Source organism: Sipha flava, unplaced genomic scaffold, assembly GCF_003268045.1.
Source record: "Sipha flava isolate LNK unplaced genomic scaffold, YSA_version1 44_pilon_pilon, whole genome shotgun sequence".
NCBI lineage: Eukaryota > Metazoa > Arthropoda > Insecta > Hemiptera > Aphididae > Sipha > Sipha flava.
Genome location: NW_020273203.1, coordinates 1,239,378 through 1,259,660, shown reverse-complemented (window position 1 = coordinate 1,259,660; position 20,283 = coordinate 1,239,378). Strand labels below are relative to the sequence as shown.

The 20,283-nt window shown below is 31.0% G+C and overlaps 2 protein-coding genes across 2 annotated transcripts; both read right to left on the bottom strand.

Annotated features, from left to right (window-relative positions):
- Window positions 1-1,835: 1,835 nt before the first annotated feature.
- LOC112689521 (ADP,ATP carrier protein 1-like) lies at window positions 1,836-6,272 on the bottom strand. The gene is made up of 3 exons (XM_025563278.1): window positions 5,984-6,272; window positions 2,472-2,733; window positions 1,836-2,396 (listed from the first exon to the last, which is right to left on the bottom strand). Exons 1-3 carry the CDS (start codon window positions 6,153-6,155, stop codon window positions 1,919-1,921), a joined length of 912 nt encoding a protein of 303 aa, XP_025419063.1. The 5' UTR covers window positions 6,156-6,272; the 3' UTR covers window positions 1,836-1,918.
- A 2,174-nt stretch (window positions 6,273-8,446) lies between these two features.
- LOC112689503 (staphylococcal nuclease domain-containing protein 1) lies at window positions 8,447-16,647 on the bottom strand. The gene is made up of 15 exons (XM_025563243.1): window positions 16,007-16,647; window positions 13,475-13,584; window positions 12,596-12,774; window positions 12,285-12,439; window positions 11,925-12,092; window positions 11,624-11,767; window positions 11,378-11,542; window positions 11,149-11,297; window positions 10,882-11,091; window positions 10,599-10,785; window positions 10,387-10,528; window positions 9,622-9,923; window positions 9,305-9,554; window positions 8,767-9,185; window positions 8,447-8,698 (listed from the first exon to the last, which is right to left on the bottom strand). Exons 1-15 carry the CDS (start codon window positions 16,079-16,081, stop codon window positions 8,588-8,590), a joined length of 2,766 nt encoding a protein of 921 aa, XP_025419028.1. The 5' UTR covers window positions 16,082-16,647; the 3' UTR covers window positions 8,447-8,587.
- Between the last annotated feature and the right edge of the window lie 3,636 nt (window positions 16,648-20,283).

Here is a 20,283-nt window from a genome sequence, read left to right as displayed (position 1 = left end):
TCGTGAAGCTGAGAGTTGAATAATTATTTCTTACGTCCGGTGGTCGAGTGGCACAAACATTAAGGTGTTTTAAAGATTATAAGACTTGTAAACCCAATTAGCCATTCACTTACATAGTACGGCAAAGTGTAAGAACTTAAATTAAATCTACACCTGTTTTACAATGAATACTATTACGCCACGGCAATATTTTTCTCGGTAGTTTATTACTACGACTATTTCATACATTATATTTTTCTATTGCATATTTATTACAGTATTAAATCACAAATAAACAGAGCTATACACAGAAACAATTAGGTATTTATTTGATTGCCTCGTTTGATGATGCAATCTGCGATTCGGTGTATTGAATATTAAGTATTAACCAACGTATGACACAAAATGAAGAAAAAAGGAGTTGTTAACATTAAGAATAAATTTATTTAACATAAAAATGAGTAAATATACTCTAAATAACAATTAAAATTCAAAAATCTGTTTAATGTCTTTAAACAAATGTATATCTTACTCAGATTATTGTACAGTCATTATTAAAAATTATGCAAATGCTACAAGTCCTGAACTCTACTGATAAAATTTCATTGGCCTATTTAAATTCTATAAAGAAACAAAGCAAGGAAGAGGAAGAGTATGATACAAGAATGATATAACACTGATCATCCTGGTAAAAAATGCACTGGTTCATGTTAAAGACCTATGAAGATTAATTGTATCTTTTTACAGTGCTTATGAAAATTTACAAAAACTCAATAAAATTGAGGACTTTCTCTACTCCAGAAACATAAAAAATGTGAAACTAACAAAAATCTATGATTTTTTTTGAAGTGATGAAAAATAATATGTTATATAAATTTCAAAATTTACTCGGCAACACACTATATTTACTTTTTTGTCACAATTTTAACTGTTTATCCTGCATAGTACGATTTCCTGCTTACTACACTATTTTTAACTGATACCTAGGAATGAGTGTCAAACAATTTCTACTGTATGATTGCATTAAAATTATTATAATGAAAAACTAAATTCTTAAAATCTATTTTCTATTAAGTACACCAAATGTATTCAGTTAATTAGAGAAAATTTTTTGTTCAATAATACATTTATTAAATTCATTCTATAGACGTCATATCCATAGACCAGAGTGTAGTTGATATTATTGTATACATAATTTATATTTGATTTATTTTCAAATTCCTAAAGATAACATTATCCAAAATAAAAAACAAATAAGTCAAGGTTAAATCACTGATTTCTGTACATAATAACTGTAGTATGCAATTTTTTAAAATAAGAGTACTTATTTATATTTTTACTATTATAAATAAATCTATATTTATCATCAAGATGATGTAATAAATAATAAATATTAACATACTACAAATATATGACTAACCCACTATCATTATGAAAAATTATTATATATACTATAATAAAAACATAACAATATAACAATGTATATACAGTATAAAATTAATCTAAAAAATGTTTGAACCAATAAAATAAATTAGTAGCATTAACATAAACCATGATTAATAACTTTCAATAAAATGCTGTAGTTAGATCAACTTATTACACTATGGACGATTAAACAAATAAAACATCAAACGCAAATAAATTTATTTTTAACTATGGTTTATTATTAATAATCAAATAAATAATACAATATTAACAATAAACCAGTAATTGGACCTAAATAGTTAGTAATAACATAAGTAGGCTTCCTAAAAAATTTTGGATCATAACTGATAAAAATTAAAACAATTACAGTACAGAATAATACATGACAATTGGAATGAGAAGCTGACAATTAAGAAAAATAAACGTTGCACTTTCAGGAATGTATACTCTACAACAGTGTTTATTGAATTACATTTATACTGCACAATAATGTTCAATTTCGTTTGAAATGAAATTACATGAGGGCTTTAAGTTCATCATAGAAGACCAATACTAAGGCACCACCAGTACCTCTGAGTACATTTGAGAATGCACCTTTGAAGAAGGCAGACAATCCTTCGTTTTTGTAGAGCTTGCCCCAACAATCCACTGTGCTCTTGTACATACGTTCGTTAGCAGCACGACCAGACTGCATCATCATACGACGTCTGACTGTGTCGAATGGATAGGACATAATACCAGCGAATGTAGTTACAAATTGGGCAATACCCCATGAAATCAAGAATGGAGTATTCTTGGGATCGGGCAGCATTCCCTTGGCAGTGTCAAAGAATCCAAAGTATGCAGCACGGTAGATGATAATACCTTGGACGGACACAATAAAACCACGGTACAGACCAATGGGACCGTCAGATTTGATTGTTTTTGCTATACAATCACCTAGACCTTTAAACTGCCTTTCAGCCGGGCCTTTACCAACATCAGCTCCTAATCTATAAAATTTAAATTAATAGTTAACATTATAGAAAAATAACAATTTTCAAAAAACCTTATAGATGAAAGCTAACCTTGTACGAGCGTAATCAAGTGGATATACGAAGCACAATGAAGTAGCTCCAGCAGCACCACCAGATGCCAAGTTACCAGCAAAGTACCGCCAGAATTGAGTTTTTTTATCAACGCCATCCATAAACAGTTGTTTGTAAACATCCTTGAATGCAAAGTTCAAGGCTTGTGTTGGGAAGTATCTGATAACATTAGCCATGTTACCTCTCCAGAAACTGGCAAAACCTTGTTCTTTTGGAATTCTGACCAAACAATCAAGAATACCTAAATAATACATAATTATTATAACTCAAGGAATAAAAATACAATTGAAAATATATCTAATAATTAAAGATAATAAAAATATCCAGTTTAAATATTTCATCTAGTATGAATTTATTGGATGGTGCATGAGAAAAATAATTATTAAATACATCAAACAAGTAAATTTAAGAAAACAATAAAAATAATAACATTTTGATTAATGGACAGTTTCTCGACTAGTGTGGTATCAGAGATAACACACCAATTGTGTTGCAAAGTGTCATTAAATGACACAAAATGTATAAACCATTTTCTACACTATTTACAAAAATGAATAGGTATTTGATATAATTTCTATGATGAATAAAATAAATTATCTGTTATTGACATTATTATCATTATCATTATTGTAATCCATATGATAAACATTTTTCAATAAGTGCTCAATGTTGATTTATCAAAATATTTTTGTTTATTTTACAGTATATACTGAAAATATGCGCCTAATAAGTAACCCACATAAGTAGTATACTCAGTTTTAATCTACTTCTATAGTTAAATAGACTTATTTTCTTAACTTACTAAAAACAGAATATTTAATAATTGAAAGAAAATGGGAATTTTTTAATAAAAAAAATACTATCAGAGCAAATACAGATAAAGAAAAATACAATATTGAAAATCCTTCTAAAAAATTTGAAGGTAAACTATGTCAATGAATAATTTTATAATTAATATAGTGTATATCTACATTGAAATAAATAAATGAAAGCATAGCCAGGAGTATTAATGTAAAAGATATGTGTAATTTTAGATTCTCAGAGATTACAATAAAAACAATTAATAAAATCAATGAATATTTTCAGATAAAGCGCAAGAACCAAATTTTTGTATTTCAATTTGAATTGACAACACAAAAAAATCTCATGTAATTGCTGAGTCTTATTATGCATGCTTATCATATATTGCGGTAAAAACCATTTCAAGCAGAAAAAGAAAAAGTTAAAATATTAAATACTGTTTTATGTTATATTTTCAAGTTTACATGCATTCAAATGTTATATATATTATCAATTAAATATAAATATTTAACATTAGCCATTACTCTCATTTTTTTTATAAAATATTTTACTACATATGTTGTCAATATACAAAGATTGAGAAACACGTACATAGGGTATCCTAATTATTTATTATAAGAATATAAATATAAATAGTTATATTAGTATAATATAAATAGTTATTTATTTTAAGAAGTTACTTTTATATTTTTTTGTATACATACATAAATGTTTAAGGTCAAATAGATAAATATTACAAAAAATAGCAAATGGTAAGAATCCGTAATTGAAATTTCATGAATAAGCTTTAACATTTAAATAGGTACATATAAGTCATAAATTACAGTACAGTAAATAACGAAAAGTGGCATGTTTATCAGAATAGCTTAATTAAAAAATCAATGTTATAAATTATCAATATAAATAAGTGATGCCTTGTGTTCTGGTGCACAGGAGCACAAAAACCATCCAAAAATATATATGATTTTTTTTTTTTAGATTCCTATAGTACATTATAATCAGTTAATATATTCGGATCATAGTCTGTAATTAACAAAAAAATATTTATTAAAAAATTTTTTTTCACTTTTCGTGTTGAGAAGTATGTCTATTAAAGATTAAATAATAACTGGAGCACACATTTGTTGTGCTCCGAGCGGCCATTCAAAAGTTAACTTCATGCTTAAACATATCAATTAGTATACATGGTCAATTGAAGCACAATCAATGAGTACATCAGACTAATTTTTATCGCTTAAAGTACATTATATGTACCTATACCTATAAAAAAAATTTTTAACCCACCTACATAAGTACTTAGTTACCTTACAAATTATTTATGCACCATCTTATATGTACCTCATGAGACTCCCATTGTTATGTAATACATATTAATATTCTAAATAATAACTGTATCTACAGATAGGTACATTATTATAAGATAATTATTAAGTATAGATAAAATCAAATAATTACATAGCAATTTTAAACATGATGCATACCAATAATAAAGGTTTGAAAATTACTATTTTATTTTTTTTTAATATTATTTTTTTTCATTAAAATAGTAATCAATAAATGTTAATTATATAATTGAAAATTTTACTTAAAAAAAAATTCGTTTTTTAATTTTTTTAGTTGTTATGAAATTCATAATCAAAATTATCAGGGTAATTAAAAATGTATAATAATCATATAACTTGTAATGTTTTTATTTTATAACCAAAAGACAATCCAAAAAGGATTTCCAAATTTATTTTAAACATATTTATAACGCAAAAAAATAGTTTATTTATATCTAATAAATGCAATAAAAATTTTAGTATTGATGTAGATATTAAAAATTCTAATGAAATTATTCGGTCGCTGAAAAAATTATAAGAAACCATTCGCCACGCGAACTCGATGAACATTGTGCACGGTTATAAGAGTGGAAAGAATGCGTTGCTGCGTCAATACCTATTTCGACGTTTCATTGACAGTTTAATAGACCAATATCGCTATATCAATAATTATTTCTTATAACACTTTGCCGCTGAGATGACTATTAATTTGCATTAATTTAATCGTATAAACGTAACCGCCTGCGGTCACCTTCTCCGTACAGTTTCGGTCGATCATTCACGCCGAGCGCGCAATAACGGAAACACTTTTGATATCCAAAAGTCTAGTCGGATTCACGAATATTATACGTGTACAGAACGCCGACGCTACGTCGGAAGAATAAAAAACATAACCTATAAAAAATAAAAATAAACCAATAACCCCATAGACGAGGATCGGAACACATAGGCGCTCGACGGATAGGCCAGACCAGTGAAGAGGAATGACGCTATGACGGTCGAAACACGGAACGTGCAAAATGGCGTTTCGGATAAATTCCGCGTCGTATTCCCACAGGCGGCGACGGCGGCCTATAAAGCATGATTATACATGATCGAAATATCGAAAAACGAGAGGCGTCGAGTAAAAATAATGAAAAACACGAGTCCGTTCGGTCTTGATAAGCGGAAAACGAATCGCAAAAGAATAGAAAACCAACAAACGACTACTGGCGAAGCCCCGCCCGCCGCGCTAACCCAATTCTACGAGATCGATTTCGGCCGGGCCGCCGCCGCCGTCCGGTGACCCGACAGCTATTGCTTGGGCGATCAATGGGTTAGTGGCTTTACGTTCACATTTATCCAAAATTCGTAAACGAACATTCGTACCTTTGTATTGTTTGTCGGCAGCAATCTGTTGAGACGCTGCTTGGACCTGGAGAATGAGCTTGACACGTTCGATCGGAGCGACGGCGGTCTTCGACACGGCGGCGGAGACACCACCGGCCAAGAAGTCCTTGGCGAAACCGTAGGGGTCTTTAGGTGCCTTGGCTTCACCCATATTTGTTGTTGTAAGGATCAAAAAAGAAAACTTTGGAAAAAAAGTTGATTGCTGATCAAACTGAACGGCACGGGACTGCTTGTCTCGGGCGGTGCGGAGCGAAAGAAAGAAGTTTCTAGGTGCTGCGTACGCCTCGTAGAATCGAACGCCGCCGCCGTGACGTCACGACCTTCGCCGCCGACTGACAGCAGCGGTCCTAACAGCTGTTATCCGTGGTAAGGTTTACCTAACCTTTTCCCCTATTGTTCCGACGTCGAAATCGTCAAAATTATTATTTGTTTTTTTATTAATATTACGTTGGGCCAACTAATAACGTTAATAATTATCCATTCTCGCGACCCGCGAATTTTCACCGAAATCACATAATTTTTTTTCGAAGATCGTTTTGTTTTTCGGGTAATGGAAATGAGAGCATAACATTTTTCTAGGTTATACGCGTAACCACGTTTTTTTTACCGGGCGTATTCGAAATATCGCAACGTCACGCGCGCGCTTAACGTTTCCCGTGTAAGGCCACGGCGATGACACGGAATGCGCACCGAAAATTCACGTGGACAGCGAACTTGGCACCGTCCTTGCCCCGTTTGCCGTCGTCGCACGCGACCGCGTACTGTTGCGATCGAACAATAAGTCACAAAATAATTATCCTTAATCACAACCTCTCGTAAGTCACGGAATTCGATGCCTAATAAAATAGAATTTAAAGAGTTTTGTAATAGAGGTGCTCGACGCCTCAAGGTTTTGTCAATAAAAAATTATTAAATGGATGATCGAGTTTCGCTGTGCTATTCCATACATAGACGTAATGTAAATAGTAATCGCTTGAATAGTTACCAAAGTCCCTTAATTATTGCGATCAACATGCGTATTTCTAGTCACTGGCCTATATTCCGACTCGCTACAAATACTGAAGCAATTGGCGTTTTCAATGTTTCATTTAAAAACATTTGACCGCCGAAAGAATGTGAATAATAATAAAGAAATTCTATCTAAAAGGATTTTTTGCACGAACCATGTTGTTGCAACCAATTGTTATATCTGACTATTAAAACCATACTTATACTTAAATATGTAAACCTATAACACCCTTGTTTACCGTAAATTTATTATTTATCCAAAATAAACACTCGTGCATTTAAATTAGTATTGTATTGATAAAAAAAAAAAACATTCACGAGCATTATTTTTTATAAAATGAGTTATAAATTATAATAAAATAAATAGTATAATTATTAGATTATATGGGGTTTATTTCAAAGTTAAATGTTGAAACTTATCTTTTCAACTTTATTATTAAACCGTAAAACTATTAAATACGTAATAAAACAACCAACTAAAAATAATCAATTACTAGAGATAAAATACTCACTAATATTCAATATTAAATGAGAAATCACCTAAATTACATAAATGTTATGATTAGATAATATTACTATTATTTAATGTACAATTAACAATTGTTAATCTATAAGTAATCACTCGAGTTAAACTATTTCGATCACAATCATTTTCCATTGTACTTAAATCAGCTCAATTGAAAAATCTGCCAAATATACTAACCTCTTGAGATTGTAAAATAATCATTAGAAAAATATCATTCATTAAAATACCAGGATCCATTATATAACGGAATAATAGACGGTTTATTCATTAAAATTCAGAACATAAAAATGGTAATAACAGGAAAATAAGATATATAATGGATAATAATAAAAACGCAAATAATGTATATCAATAATATAATCCATCTGAACAGTCTTTACACTACACATCAGACATAATAGTGTTTTACAAAATATTTTAGGTTTAGATTAAGTATCAGCAAAGCTTTGAAAAATAATAAAACATTTACATTTTTTTCATAATACAAATTAACCCTTTAAAAGGATCCTTAACGTCTGTTTAATCACCCAACTTAATATTTTTTACTATATATATACAATGTGTTTTAGTTTTCCAAAATCCTGTATTTAAAATAACCACAGGATTTATTTTTTTATTACTGATAAATATTATCCCACATTATTAATACAATTCATCATTTTGAATTGAATTAAAATAATGATCCCAAAATCATGTCTTAAGAATGAATACAAATCATGAAATTCAGAAAATATTCAAACTATTACAATTAAAATATTTAGAGATAAAAACAATTAATTGAAGACATTTTCAGTACAATTTTACAAGTAATAGATAGTAATTAATTTCAAAATCTTATATTTGTTAACAAACAAAACGAAATGAATAAAATAAATATTTATTCATAATAAAATATAGTCAATTTATAAATTTACTATAAAATTTTTAAATTTGAGTGTGTAAAATTATTAGATATTAATATGGCTGTCTAATTAATTTGTAAAACACCTTTTTGTACAGTTGTAAAAGGCCTGACAGTGGATGATTAGTCTTCTGGAGATTAAGAAAGACTATTTAGCATAACCAAATTCTTTAGCGTCATCTTCTGTGATGTCACCATACTCCCACATATGTAACCGATCCTTCTTTGCCTTTTCTTGAGCCTCAATGTACTCAGTTAACTAAAATAACATAAAATGAAATATTAATACATAAATTTAATCAATAATGTTTATTATATTTAAGCTACCAATTTTTGCAAATATCTTTCACGGCGTCTATCAACCAATAAGAATCCTTCTTCAACCAATTTCTTAACAAGATCCTCTTTTTTATCAGTATCTTTCACAGTGATGTGAGTAATATTATCATATGTGTATTCTTCATTGATATTGATAGTTTTGTTGATGAACTCTTCACGTACTTCCAAAATAGAATCTTCTTGATACTCTGGCAATTTTGGAAGCTTAACAAGTGCGAATCCATATTCTTTGGCATACGGTCTGTCATTTTTGAATGTTGATGGTAAATTAGCACATTCATCAACAGTTACCACATCTCTGTTGCCATAGTCAATATACAAAACATGTATATTTTGTCCAACAATCTTTTCAACTTTAGCACGGTACCATTGCTGATCTTCTTTAAACTTGGCTGCACAAATCTCTCCTGTAATTTATTTAAAATATATATAAGCTATACTTTAATTCAACATACACCAATCACAATACATTTACACACATGATAAATATACCATTACAAATGACACACATAAACACATAATTTACCTCGTTTCGGGCTGTAAGAACCAGGAGTAGGAGGATTGGAATCAAAGTATTTCCGTAAGTTGTCAGTTAAGCTTTCCAACTTAGGACCTTCAGATACAGGTTGTACAAAAACGTGCAACTCAGGGCTGACCTCAGATACAAGAACTTCAACGAAGTTGGTCTTGCGTTCCTTTACTACATCTTCATGTGCAGGTTTGCTAGTATTATTATTAGCCTCTGACTCTGGTTGCTCAACATAATTCTTCCACAACTAAACATGAGAATATAATATATTACAATTACCTCATAAAATACTATACATTTATGTTTAAAATTACATTAAGTTTCTTATCCTTGGCTTCTTTTTCAGCTTGTTGCAAGAGTTTGAAGTACTCTGAACGTTCAGCAGATCTATGTACTTTGGCCAAACCTTCTTTAACAAGTGCCAAAGAAAGATTTGTATTACCCACAAACAACCAACCAATCATACTGCCACCCTTATTACAGGATTCTACAGTAATTTCTACTTCACGGTGCATTATCTTTTCTTTTGTAAAAGCTAAAGCTTCTTGATGGTATTCTTCAGCTGCTGAGGGCTGATCACCTTGATTTGGTCGCTCACCACTTGGGCATGTAATACCTTCATAAAACAGTTAAAATAATTTAATAAATGTAATCCATTACTATGTAGTTATTTTAAATTATATACATCAAATGTAGTTCTGTCAGACATAAATAAAAACAACATTAATAGCATCTATATTATATAGATCAGAAGTTCCCTAAGCACTATGGTTGACATCATAAGAGTTTAGTACCATTTAATGCAAAGCAAAGTGACAAAAATTTATCAAATAAAAAGAACAGAAGAAGTTTTTAAAGAATCACTAATGTATACTATTAATAGAGAAAACACAAAGAAAAATGCATTACTCATTTATAATGGAATACTAAAGGAAATTAAAAAAAACAGTATATTATCTTAATACATTAATTTGAGTTTAACTGTATACAAAATTTAGTTTACTTAACTAACCATAATTATAATTTTAATTTTCTACTTATCACTATATCATAATATAACTAAAAAACTTTATACTAACCAGCCAACAGGAAGGTAATAAGCGAATACTCTCTTCGTACATACAGACGCATTCTTGAGCCACTGGCAACATACTCAACTAAAGCTTCAAACCTCGGGAATCGCTGTAAACTAGGCAAAAGAGCCTTGGCACGAGCAGAATCCTTTATATATAAGTAACATTAACATTAATTAATAATAACGTTCAAATAACTATATATATATGAAACATACCCCAGCACTAGAACAATCAGTGATACGTTGTTTTGGTGGAGGCGATTTTGAGTAAAGTCCTTTGTGAGATTGTTTAGCTATTTCTTCAGCTTTCTTTAAATCATCAAAGCACTGGGACATTTGGTCATCTCTTGGATTGTTCATAACAGTAGCCAAGCCTTCTTTAACTAATTCTTCAGCAAGATTTCTAAGTAACAAAAAATAATTTAAATTTAAAATATGTTAAATAGTTATTCAAAAAGATTAAGTAAGCCTATCATTATAATTGGTATTTTAATCTTACATTCCATTTACAGTTACAGTAGCACAGATTTTCTCTTCGAACTTATCTGACTTGGGCTGAATGTAGTCTACTGATGCAGTCACTTTCTTACCAATGCAACGAGTCCTTAAGAATTCACGTGCTTCATAAGCCCATGGAATTTCATAGAAATGTTTTGCCAAAGTTCGAGGGGCTCGAGGAGCAGGTGGTTGATCATCACCACTGTTTTCACTATAAACGAAAAATTGTAATAAATTATAGTCAACTTCATAAAAATAGAATACTTACTATGTTCTTGGAGCTTCAATACCTAATCTAGCTGGCTTGATGTTTGATAAAAATATTTTTTTGGGTTTGTCATGATGAGAAGTCTTCAACAATAAAGCTTCTTCTCTCACAATTTCAATAACAGTTCCCACAATTTCTTTTTCAGCAATCTAAACCAATGTTGATATAAAATATAGTAATATTACTTATATTTTACTCACTATTATAATAATTCACGATTAATACATACCTCGGGTCCAGTATGAGTGTATTTTTGCCATTTTCTTAATTTCTTTTCCTTAGCTTGCCTTTCAGCTGCTCTTAATTTATCAGCACTTCCTTCCAAATATTTCATGCTACGGTTTTGACAAGTAGCAAATCCTTGTTTAACTAATTCGACAGCTATTTCTCCAGCCTTAAATATGATTTATTAATATTAAGTTATTTAAATTAAGAATACTCGACATTTAACAATAAAATGTTAATATTAATTTACTGGATGATAGATGGTGCCGAAGAAAGATGGAGTCTTATTATTAGAAAGTACACCTTCCAAAGTAACTTCAACATCTTTTTGTAATAAACGAATTTCAACAAAGAATTTTGCTTCATCACCAAATTCCTCACTTTCCGATGGACACTAAAAATAATGTGGTATAATAATATAGTAATAAGTATAATTTAAAAAAAGAATAAAATATATATTGTTACAATTAAAATAAGAAGCTAAATATTGAATTCAGTATGTTCCTCCTAATGGATATAACTTAGAAGGGCTTTAAAAATATAATATTTACCTTAATACCAGAGATGTACAAAGTAATCATATATCCTTCAGGCAATAGCATTAGCTTGATGGTAGATCCATCAATAACAGATTCAACAACTGCCTTGATACGTTTTTTAGAATTTTTTTTCAAAAATGCCTCGACATCGTCAATAGAGTTATTTTTCCTGGTATTGTTCTAGTAATATAAAATTATATATGTATTTACATTATTAAGTAAATCAATTATCCATAATATAAGTAATGAATGTAACTATACAAATAAAACTAAGATATGATATATAATGATTATCATTGCTATTATTAATGCTATAAGTAGGTTAAAAACCTAAAAAAAAAAAAAAAACATAATATAATGTTATTGTAATACCTTTGATGCATTAGGATCATGTTTTCCAACTTTAGCAGCTTTAGCCTTATTTTGAAGATCCAATAATGTTTGGATTTCAGGAGTTGGATTGTTGGATTTTACGGGTTTAACGGAAACAAAACCATTTTCAACAAGCTCATTTGCAATGTTGTTTTCTTAATTAAACAAATAAAATAATATTTATTTAATAGGTATATTTTGAGAATTCTTGATTAATTATTATAAGTAATATTTCACTACATACTTGTAAACAAAATAAACTATAATTATGAAAAAGCAAACACAAATCAAAATTATATAAATTTGCTTACCCAATGTTGGATAAAATATGTCTCCATAGTATCTAGTTGTCTTTCCTCCACCTGATACTTGTTGACCTGCTGTTTTGAAAAACACCTTCTTGCCAACAAGCTTTTTTCGAAGATACTCACGAGCTTCCCATGCAAATAATTCATCTTCGGTTCCTTTGGTTCCTGATTCATTATTTGCCCTATAATTGGTAATAAAATTATTAATAAATAAAAACTTATTATAATACTCTAAAAATAGAAAAAAAAATTGATTAAAATTAAAATTAAATATTTTTATGATTAGAAACGTTAAAAAAATAACCATTAAAATTATTCATAATAATTAGAGCTAGATCTTTAAGCATTCCACACATGATACAATTAATTGTACGACAGATTGTACACCGGTTCTATTTAATAGTCGTACCAATTTGCCGTACAGAAATATAACATACATATTTTATAACTTATCGTACTACTAGTTGTACAACTCATCATTTAACTTATCATGTGTACAACTTATCATGTGCATGGGTTAGGTTAGGTGATAACAAAAAACATATGATAATTAAATCGATCAAACCTATTGTACAGAGATCCATACATGTTATGATTTGTTGTGCAGCAGCTTGTCGTACAATAGATCTTATGCACATTCAAACTTAAACTTATCATACTACACGTTGTATAACAATATCATTCATGTTACGATAATTGTTTGTGAGATTGTATCTAACAAAGTTGTACAATCTGTAGTACGATTAATTGTATTGTGTATAGGGCGCTTTAATAATGCATGACATGTATTATAATTAAATATATTAACTTATTAAAAGAATTTATTCTTCAATATTATAACTTGCAAAATACTAATACTATTAAGATTAACAAATAACTTACGGACGACGTCCCAATCTGGGAGCAACGATGTTATTCAATGTTATTTGCTTTTCTTTGGGATAACCAACATACACTTCCTCGCGGATAGTGATGGAATCACCAGAGTTTACCTATGACACAGTTAATATTAATGTAATACCAAATATAATAAAAGAAAGAAAAAAAGAGCACAAAATTACAAAATATAATTCCATTAAAAACTCTTCATAAATAATTTGAAATAATATTTAATTGTAATGCAATTATTTAAAAATTAATCTATTTACTATGTTTATATTATATTTAAAATTACAAATATAGCACAGTAAAATTACGTTTTTTCTACCACCTTAATATACTAAATCTTTAAGTAAATTTAGGCAAATGTTTAAGATTATTTTAAAGGTTACTTAAGAATGATCCTTTATTTTTAAAGGAACTAATTTTTATAACAAATAAAATATATTATTCAAGACAATAGTTAAGAATAAATTATTAGAAAGTTTTAATTATTTTATGTTAATAAATTGATAAACAACATTCATTTTAGTATTTATCATAAAGAATAAATTATACACCCATCTAATTGCATTATTTAAACTATTATTTATGCTCAACCAATGATACTTATTTCCAGACTTGGTTAGTATTCCGAATACAATATTCGGAATACTGTATTCAGAATACTTTTTAAATACTTTTTTTGAAAGTATTCAATTAAGTATTTTGAATACTTATAACGAGTATTCTGAATACTGTATTTCGAATACCGTTAAATCATCTCTTTTTTAAATGATTTTATCACTTCTCCGTTGTATCATGTATAAGCTAATATCAGGTATTTATTACTGTTGTAAACCATAAACTATAACAGTTATGTAAAATAAAAATATAATAAAATAACATATATTTAGTCTACAACTTCAAATATTTCTGTTGAGTGGACATCTATTATTTTTATATTATGAAAACTAGAAGTATTTTAAAAGTATTCTAAATAATGTATTTGGAATACAATTTGTATAATATATTTGAATACATATTCGGAATACTATTTTTTGTAAGTATTTGAGTATTTATTCTAAATACTTTTAAAAAATATTTTACCCAAGTCTGCTTATATCATGTTTATATTAATACAGGTACATAAACATTTATTTAAAGTATAACCTAAACAATTAATTGAAAAATTATATTTTAACTGAAGGTAAGTACTTGACTTCAATTGTATTAAGACTATAATGACAATTAACTTTCACATTAATTATTTTTCAAACATTCCAGTAACTATCAAGTATCAATATTTACATCCATTAGTAATTATTAGAGTTTGTGACTTGTTGCATTTGCATATTTTTTAATAATGATTGTAAAATAGTCTAAATAAAATATACATTTGTTTTAAGTCATAATGGATTGAAATACAAACATTTTAATTGCATATTTTCGCTGTTTTCTGAGTGAAACCCATATTTGACCAATTGTAGCAATTTAATGATTCTTTATAACATATTTACGCGGTTTTTGTTTGATGTAAAGCAGATATATTAAGGTTCACATTTTTTTTTTTTTATACTTTAATACATTGGTCAATATACCTAATCATAAAATGAGTCAGTGTAGGGCAACAAGGAAAATACCTAATCGTTTCTGTGTGTTCTATCGGTTACGTATATCATTTAGAGAATCTAAAAGGAAAATAAGTATTCAGTTTGTATTTTTCATTGTAGTAGAAAATTAAATTGAACATACACAATAATATAATGTTTATAGTATTATTGTTGTAAAAAAAATAATGATTAAAAAAAATGGTCTAAATTTAAATGAATAAATCAAATTTTATAATTTTCATTAAAAAAATATTTAGTTGCATGTTTCTACACATATTTCGGTTATTTTTAGTGCATATTTGCATGCATATTACCTAGAATTTGTGTACTATAAGTCTCGCACCCTAGTAATTTTCATAGACAACTGAGGTACATATACATCTAATTTTTAAATGAATGTTATGCAATTCTGCACAGATTTTAAAATTACTTAATAAATGGTTATTTTACATTAGACAAATAACAATTGTAAAACCAAAGATTATTTAAGGTACCTAGATACAGGTTTAAGTACTCAAACCAATAGGAAGCAAATTTACATAATCGAACAAGAAAACTGTTACTTTAAAACACGAATTATGTAATCAACATTATCAACTGTTAACCTAACTATTTTTTTTTCTTGCTTCGTGGGTTGTGTAATGATTGTATCGGGAATAGTTATTGTAACACAAGTGAACAATTATAATTCGTAAGCCGAACGACACCGTAGTAAAGACCTAACCTAATCACGTTTATCGGATCGGCGACTAGACTAGATAACCTAATTGGACACATATGGGGCGAAGACACACAAGGGTCAAGGTGTAAAGGAACGTTTTACTGACATTTTCAACCCGTTCGACAAAGAGGCCTCGAGGAGAATTATACGTTGCGAAGCGTAAGACTTGCGAGTGGCGGGCAAGAAAATAACGTGGCGCGCGTGCTCTGTTGTTGGTTTTACCTGTTTGACGACACCTTCGAACACCCGGACGGGCTCCTTTGCTGGGGACACGGCTCCAGGCGGTTGGTTCGTCATTGTACGTGGTCTCAACGGATCACGCGACTGCGACAGTTGGGGGGCGAACGGGTTGAATCGAGCACGGGGTAGTTCACAAAGCGACGGCGGCCAGGATTACGGTGCGTCACGGCTTAGTGTTGTCACGTGATTCGACAACGGCGGCGGTGTTGGCTGTGCGGTCGTATTCGTACAACAATCGTTGATCAGCAGCGCGGGCAGTTTACGAGCACGTTTTTGACGACGGTGACGGTGTACATGATGGAAAAATTGTTCGAGGGTTAATAAGTGCAGATATGACGAAACGTATCGATACGTTTGTACCGCGGTATGTAATATCACGGCAACCGCGATGATATTAAAATACTGTGCGTGTGCGTGTACGTGTGCGCGCGCGCGGTGAACGGCTGCGAGAGACGGTAGTACTACCGGGCGCGCTACGTGTGCGGAAAACGATAGGTCCGGATGGCACACGGGGTAAAAGTAAAATAAAAAAGGAAAAAAAAAAAATGTGAACGCACGAAACGGGCCAGATCAGCGGAGCAGAGCGCGGCGCACACGTTCGTCGGGGTCGGCGGTGGAGCGGTCACGATGCAGGAGGGGGGCGGGGACCGTGAAAGGGTACGCGGGGAGGCGCGGGGAGCAGCGACCAGGCTGGCACACACGCGCTCGCGCACGCACCGGCGCCAGTCGCGCGATGAAAGGACGTGCGCGCGCGTCCGGCGACGGACGGCGGCGGCGGTGGAGAGATCGAGTCCGCAGCGACCGCTTTCTGTCGAAACTTTCGCGCGCGCTCGGTCGGCGCCCGGTGGTGCGGGCGGCCCGTTCTTCCAAACCGGGACCCGCGCGCCACTACCGCGGTTACCGTGCCTCGTCGCGTGATACGCGTCACCGGGCTAGCGCATGGAACAGAATAATACGCGCGGTCACGTCCTGCCGCCAACGCGGACCACGCGGCCGAGCCGCCGGCTCATCGGACCGCGCGCGCGTCGCCGGCGAGATTCCGTTTCACCGATTCCCCGACGCGGGGGCCATCAATCCCCCCACCCCACGTACAAGTCTTCACCGCGACGACGGTTTATTTTAAGAATTTTCTTTTCTCCTCCCCAAGCACGATGATTACCTTTTCCCCTAGTCCTGCCGGAGTTATGAAAATCCCGTTTGTTAGGTTATATTCCGGGGCATCGTGGACGAAACGTGGAACGTTGCACGCACGCGCAATACGTGTGAATAATGTACGGTTATGCGAGACGGATCACGCGTACCTGTAATAATCCATCGCGGCACTATCTCGACGCGATGGCGACGCAGCAGTAGGGGGTGCGCAGTTGCGGCAACGTGAGCCGCGAAAAACGCCGAGTTTCGCCACGCTTCTTGCGTCGCCCGCGTCTTTTCGTAATCTCATCTTCCAACGTGCTTCGTACCGTGCAGCGTTCAGCAAGACAACGTAAACTACACGACCGTGTCTGTGCCTGTATCGGTTTTAATTCCAATCCTTGCACCTCGTGATCTATAAACGTATAAATATTGCGAGCAAATTATTTATTTATATATTCATACGGTACACCTACCATAGGTCAGAAATGTAACGCTGCATTTAATCTATGATACCTTCTTTTTTTAATTTTTTTTTTTTTTGTTATCAATGAGCCACATTGGTGAATGAATACTTAGAGGTAACTCTCTGTAATCTAGTGATTTTTAATCGCCAAAGTTGGTTAGGAAATCTTTAGACACCAGCTATTGTAGGTGATGACCGAGGGTTTAAGGTTGAAATTATCCCTCCTCCCCGATAAAAATTAAATAATCTATTAATTATTTATTCCTATGGCATATCACCACGTTAGTTTATCTCCCCTCATCCAGAAAATATCCTCCGGGATCGGTCTGTTCTAATCGGTTTTAACCTGTTTTAATCTTTTGATAAATACATTTTTAAATAAATAAATAGATAAAATATAAAAACATTTTCTGTCAAATGAGTGTTCTACAATTTTTATTCTGGTCATAATAATATGTCGTATAATTTGCCCAGCTAGAAGCGGGTTATTTATTTATTTATTGTTGATATAACTTTTTGATATTTAGTGAACTCCATTGAATTTTAAGTTTATTATTTTTTAAAATTTAACTGTCATCACGCATTACGTACGTTGTGAGATAAGCATGTATCATGTTTTAAGCATTCACGAAAAAGAAATAAGGATTTGTAAGAGTTGAAATAATATATCTAACTTATTTCGTATTAGTTTTCTGTACGACTATATACATGACCATTAATCAATATAACAGCCTCCCCCCTCTTAAAATAATTTGAAAGACTTAAATATAGTTCTACTTATGCTTCTTCTGTATATAGTGTATTAGTGCATTTAGTTTATTCACTTAATCCCTTGACACATGTCGCATGAGTAAATACGTCAAAACTATCGCACTAATGTGCACCACATGTATTTATAAATTGCTATTGCGTTGCTTTCATATACCGATACACCTACCTTCAGTGACGTAAAAAAGGTACTATTTTGGAGCAATTATTCCTTCATAATTTGAATTAAAATTTTTAGCATGTTTATATATTTTTAATAAAAATTAAATTTAATTTTTACAACGTATTATATTAATCTATAAATTATTAAATGATTACGACTTGTAAATTAATGTATAATAAATAAACAAATAATCTATGTATAGAAATAAATAATTAAATAAATAAAAGCTTAGTCTTCAGTATTATTTTATTTGTAAAGTACCAGTTTCAAATTAGAAATGCATCGTCAAGTATATAATTTAATAAATCGGGACTATCTTTTTTCATATTCAGTCGCGATTTTATTGACTTTGTACACACCTGACAAATTTTTGAATGAATTTTTTATTCGAAACCGGTCGTACTTTACAAATATAATAATATTCTCAGTTAAGCTTTTATTTATTTAATTATTAATTTCTATGTATTAACTATTTATAAACTATCTATAAACTATTTTACTAAATATTTGTTTATTTATTTATATATTAAATAAATATAACTGTAGGCTATATTATATCAACATTTCAATAGTAATCTTGAAGCTATGATGAAAGAATAATCGCAAACCGAAAAACAAACAGAATTTTCAATACAAACGGCATAGTATAGACATGCGGCTATATAATATTTAAAAGATATGTATATTACATAGTATATATAATATCACTGATTATCAATACTAGAATATTATATGGTAGTATTAATGGAAATAAAAACAAATATCAGCTATCGGCAGAAAACCAAGACATTTTTTTTTAAAAATAGTTCGAAAATGTAAAGAAGGTTAAGTTTGACGTCAGTAAGATATTGACAGCCGCTGTCGGCACATTTTCGTATTTGGCATTAATTACCCGTGTTTTAAGTTCTGAAATATATAGAATATAAATAAACTATAAATACAATAAAAAAATGTACTATTGTATTGACTCTCGTTTGTACCTACTATTAAAGAATGTATGAATAAAATATAATAATAAAATATATATAAATATACCTGATGCTATGATAAAGACGGTTCTACGAGAGAATTAAAGAGGAAAAAGATCACTAGGAAGACCCCGAATGCGATGGGAGGATTGTGTCAAAAAGGATGTTGCAGACTTCTACCCGGATGAAGACTGGCATATGATAGCGCAAAATCGGGAAAAATTGAGGCAGTTATGTTTAGATGTGTGGTCTGAAAGGCCGTGAACCAAAAAAAAAAAAAAAATTAAATATATGACGTACCTACTTGAAAAGTTGATTATTCACAGGGGTGGACTGATGGGTGCCGTTTTGGCCTTCCGGGCCTCAGTCACCCCTGATCATTCATAATATGTTCTATCATCAATTTTAATAATATGTTAGTACTTCGTGTAAATTGATAGTATTATCAGACGAAACAATTAAGTATATTCTTAACTTGTTATTTTATTATTATAAATGTATAACCTATCCGAAGGTGCATATTTTTCAAATTATGGTATTTTCAGAATTCTCCTCTATTGACTCAAGGTATATAAATATATTCACCTTGCATTAGTCTATACATTCTTGTCACATATTTTATTATTTCAAAATAATCAATATTTTATTAGAAACTGTAAAAGAATTTATTAAAAAAATTTGAAGATTTGATGATAAAAATTGGATTTTTGGCAATAAGATATCACAAAGATTGAGGAAAATACAACATACTTTTCCCCCTTGA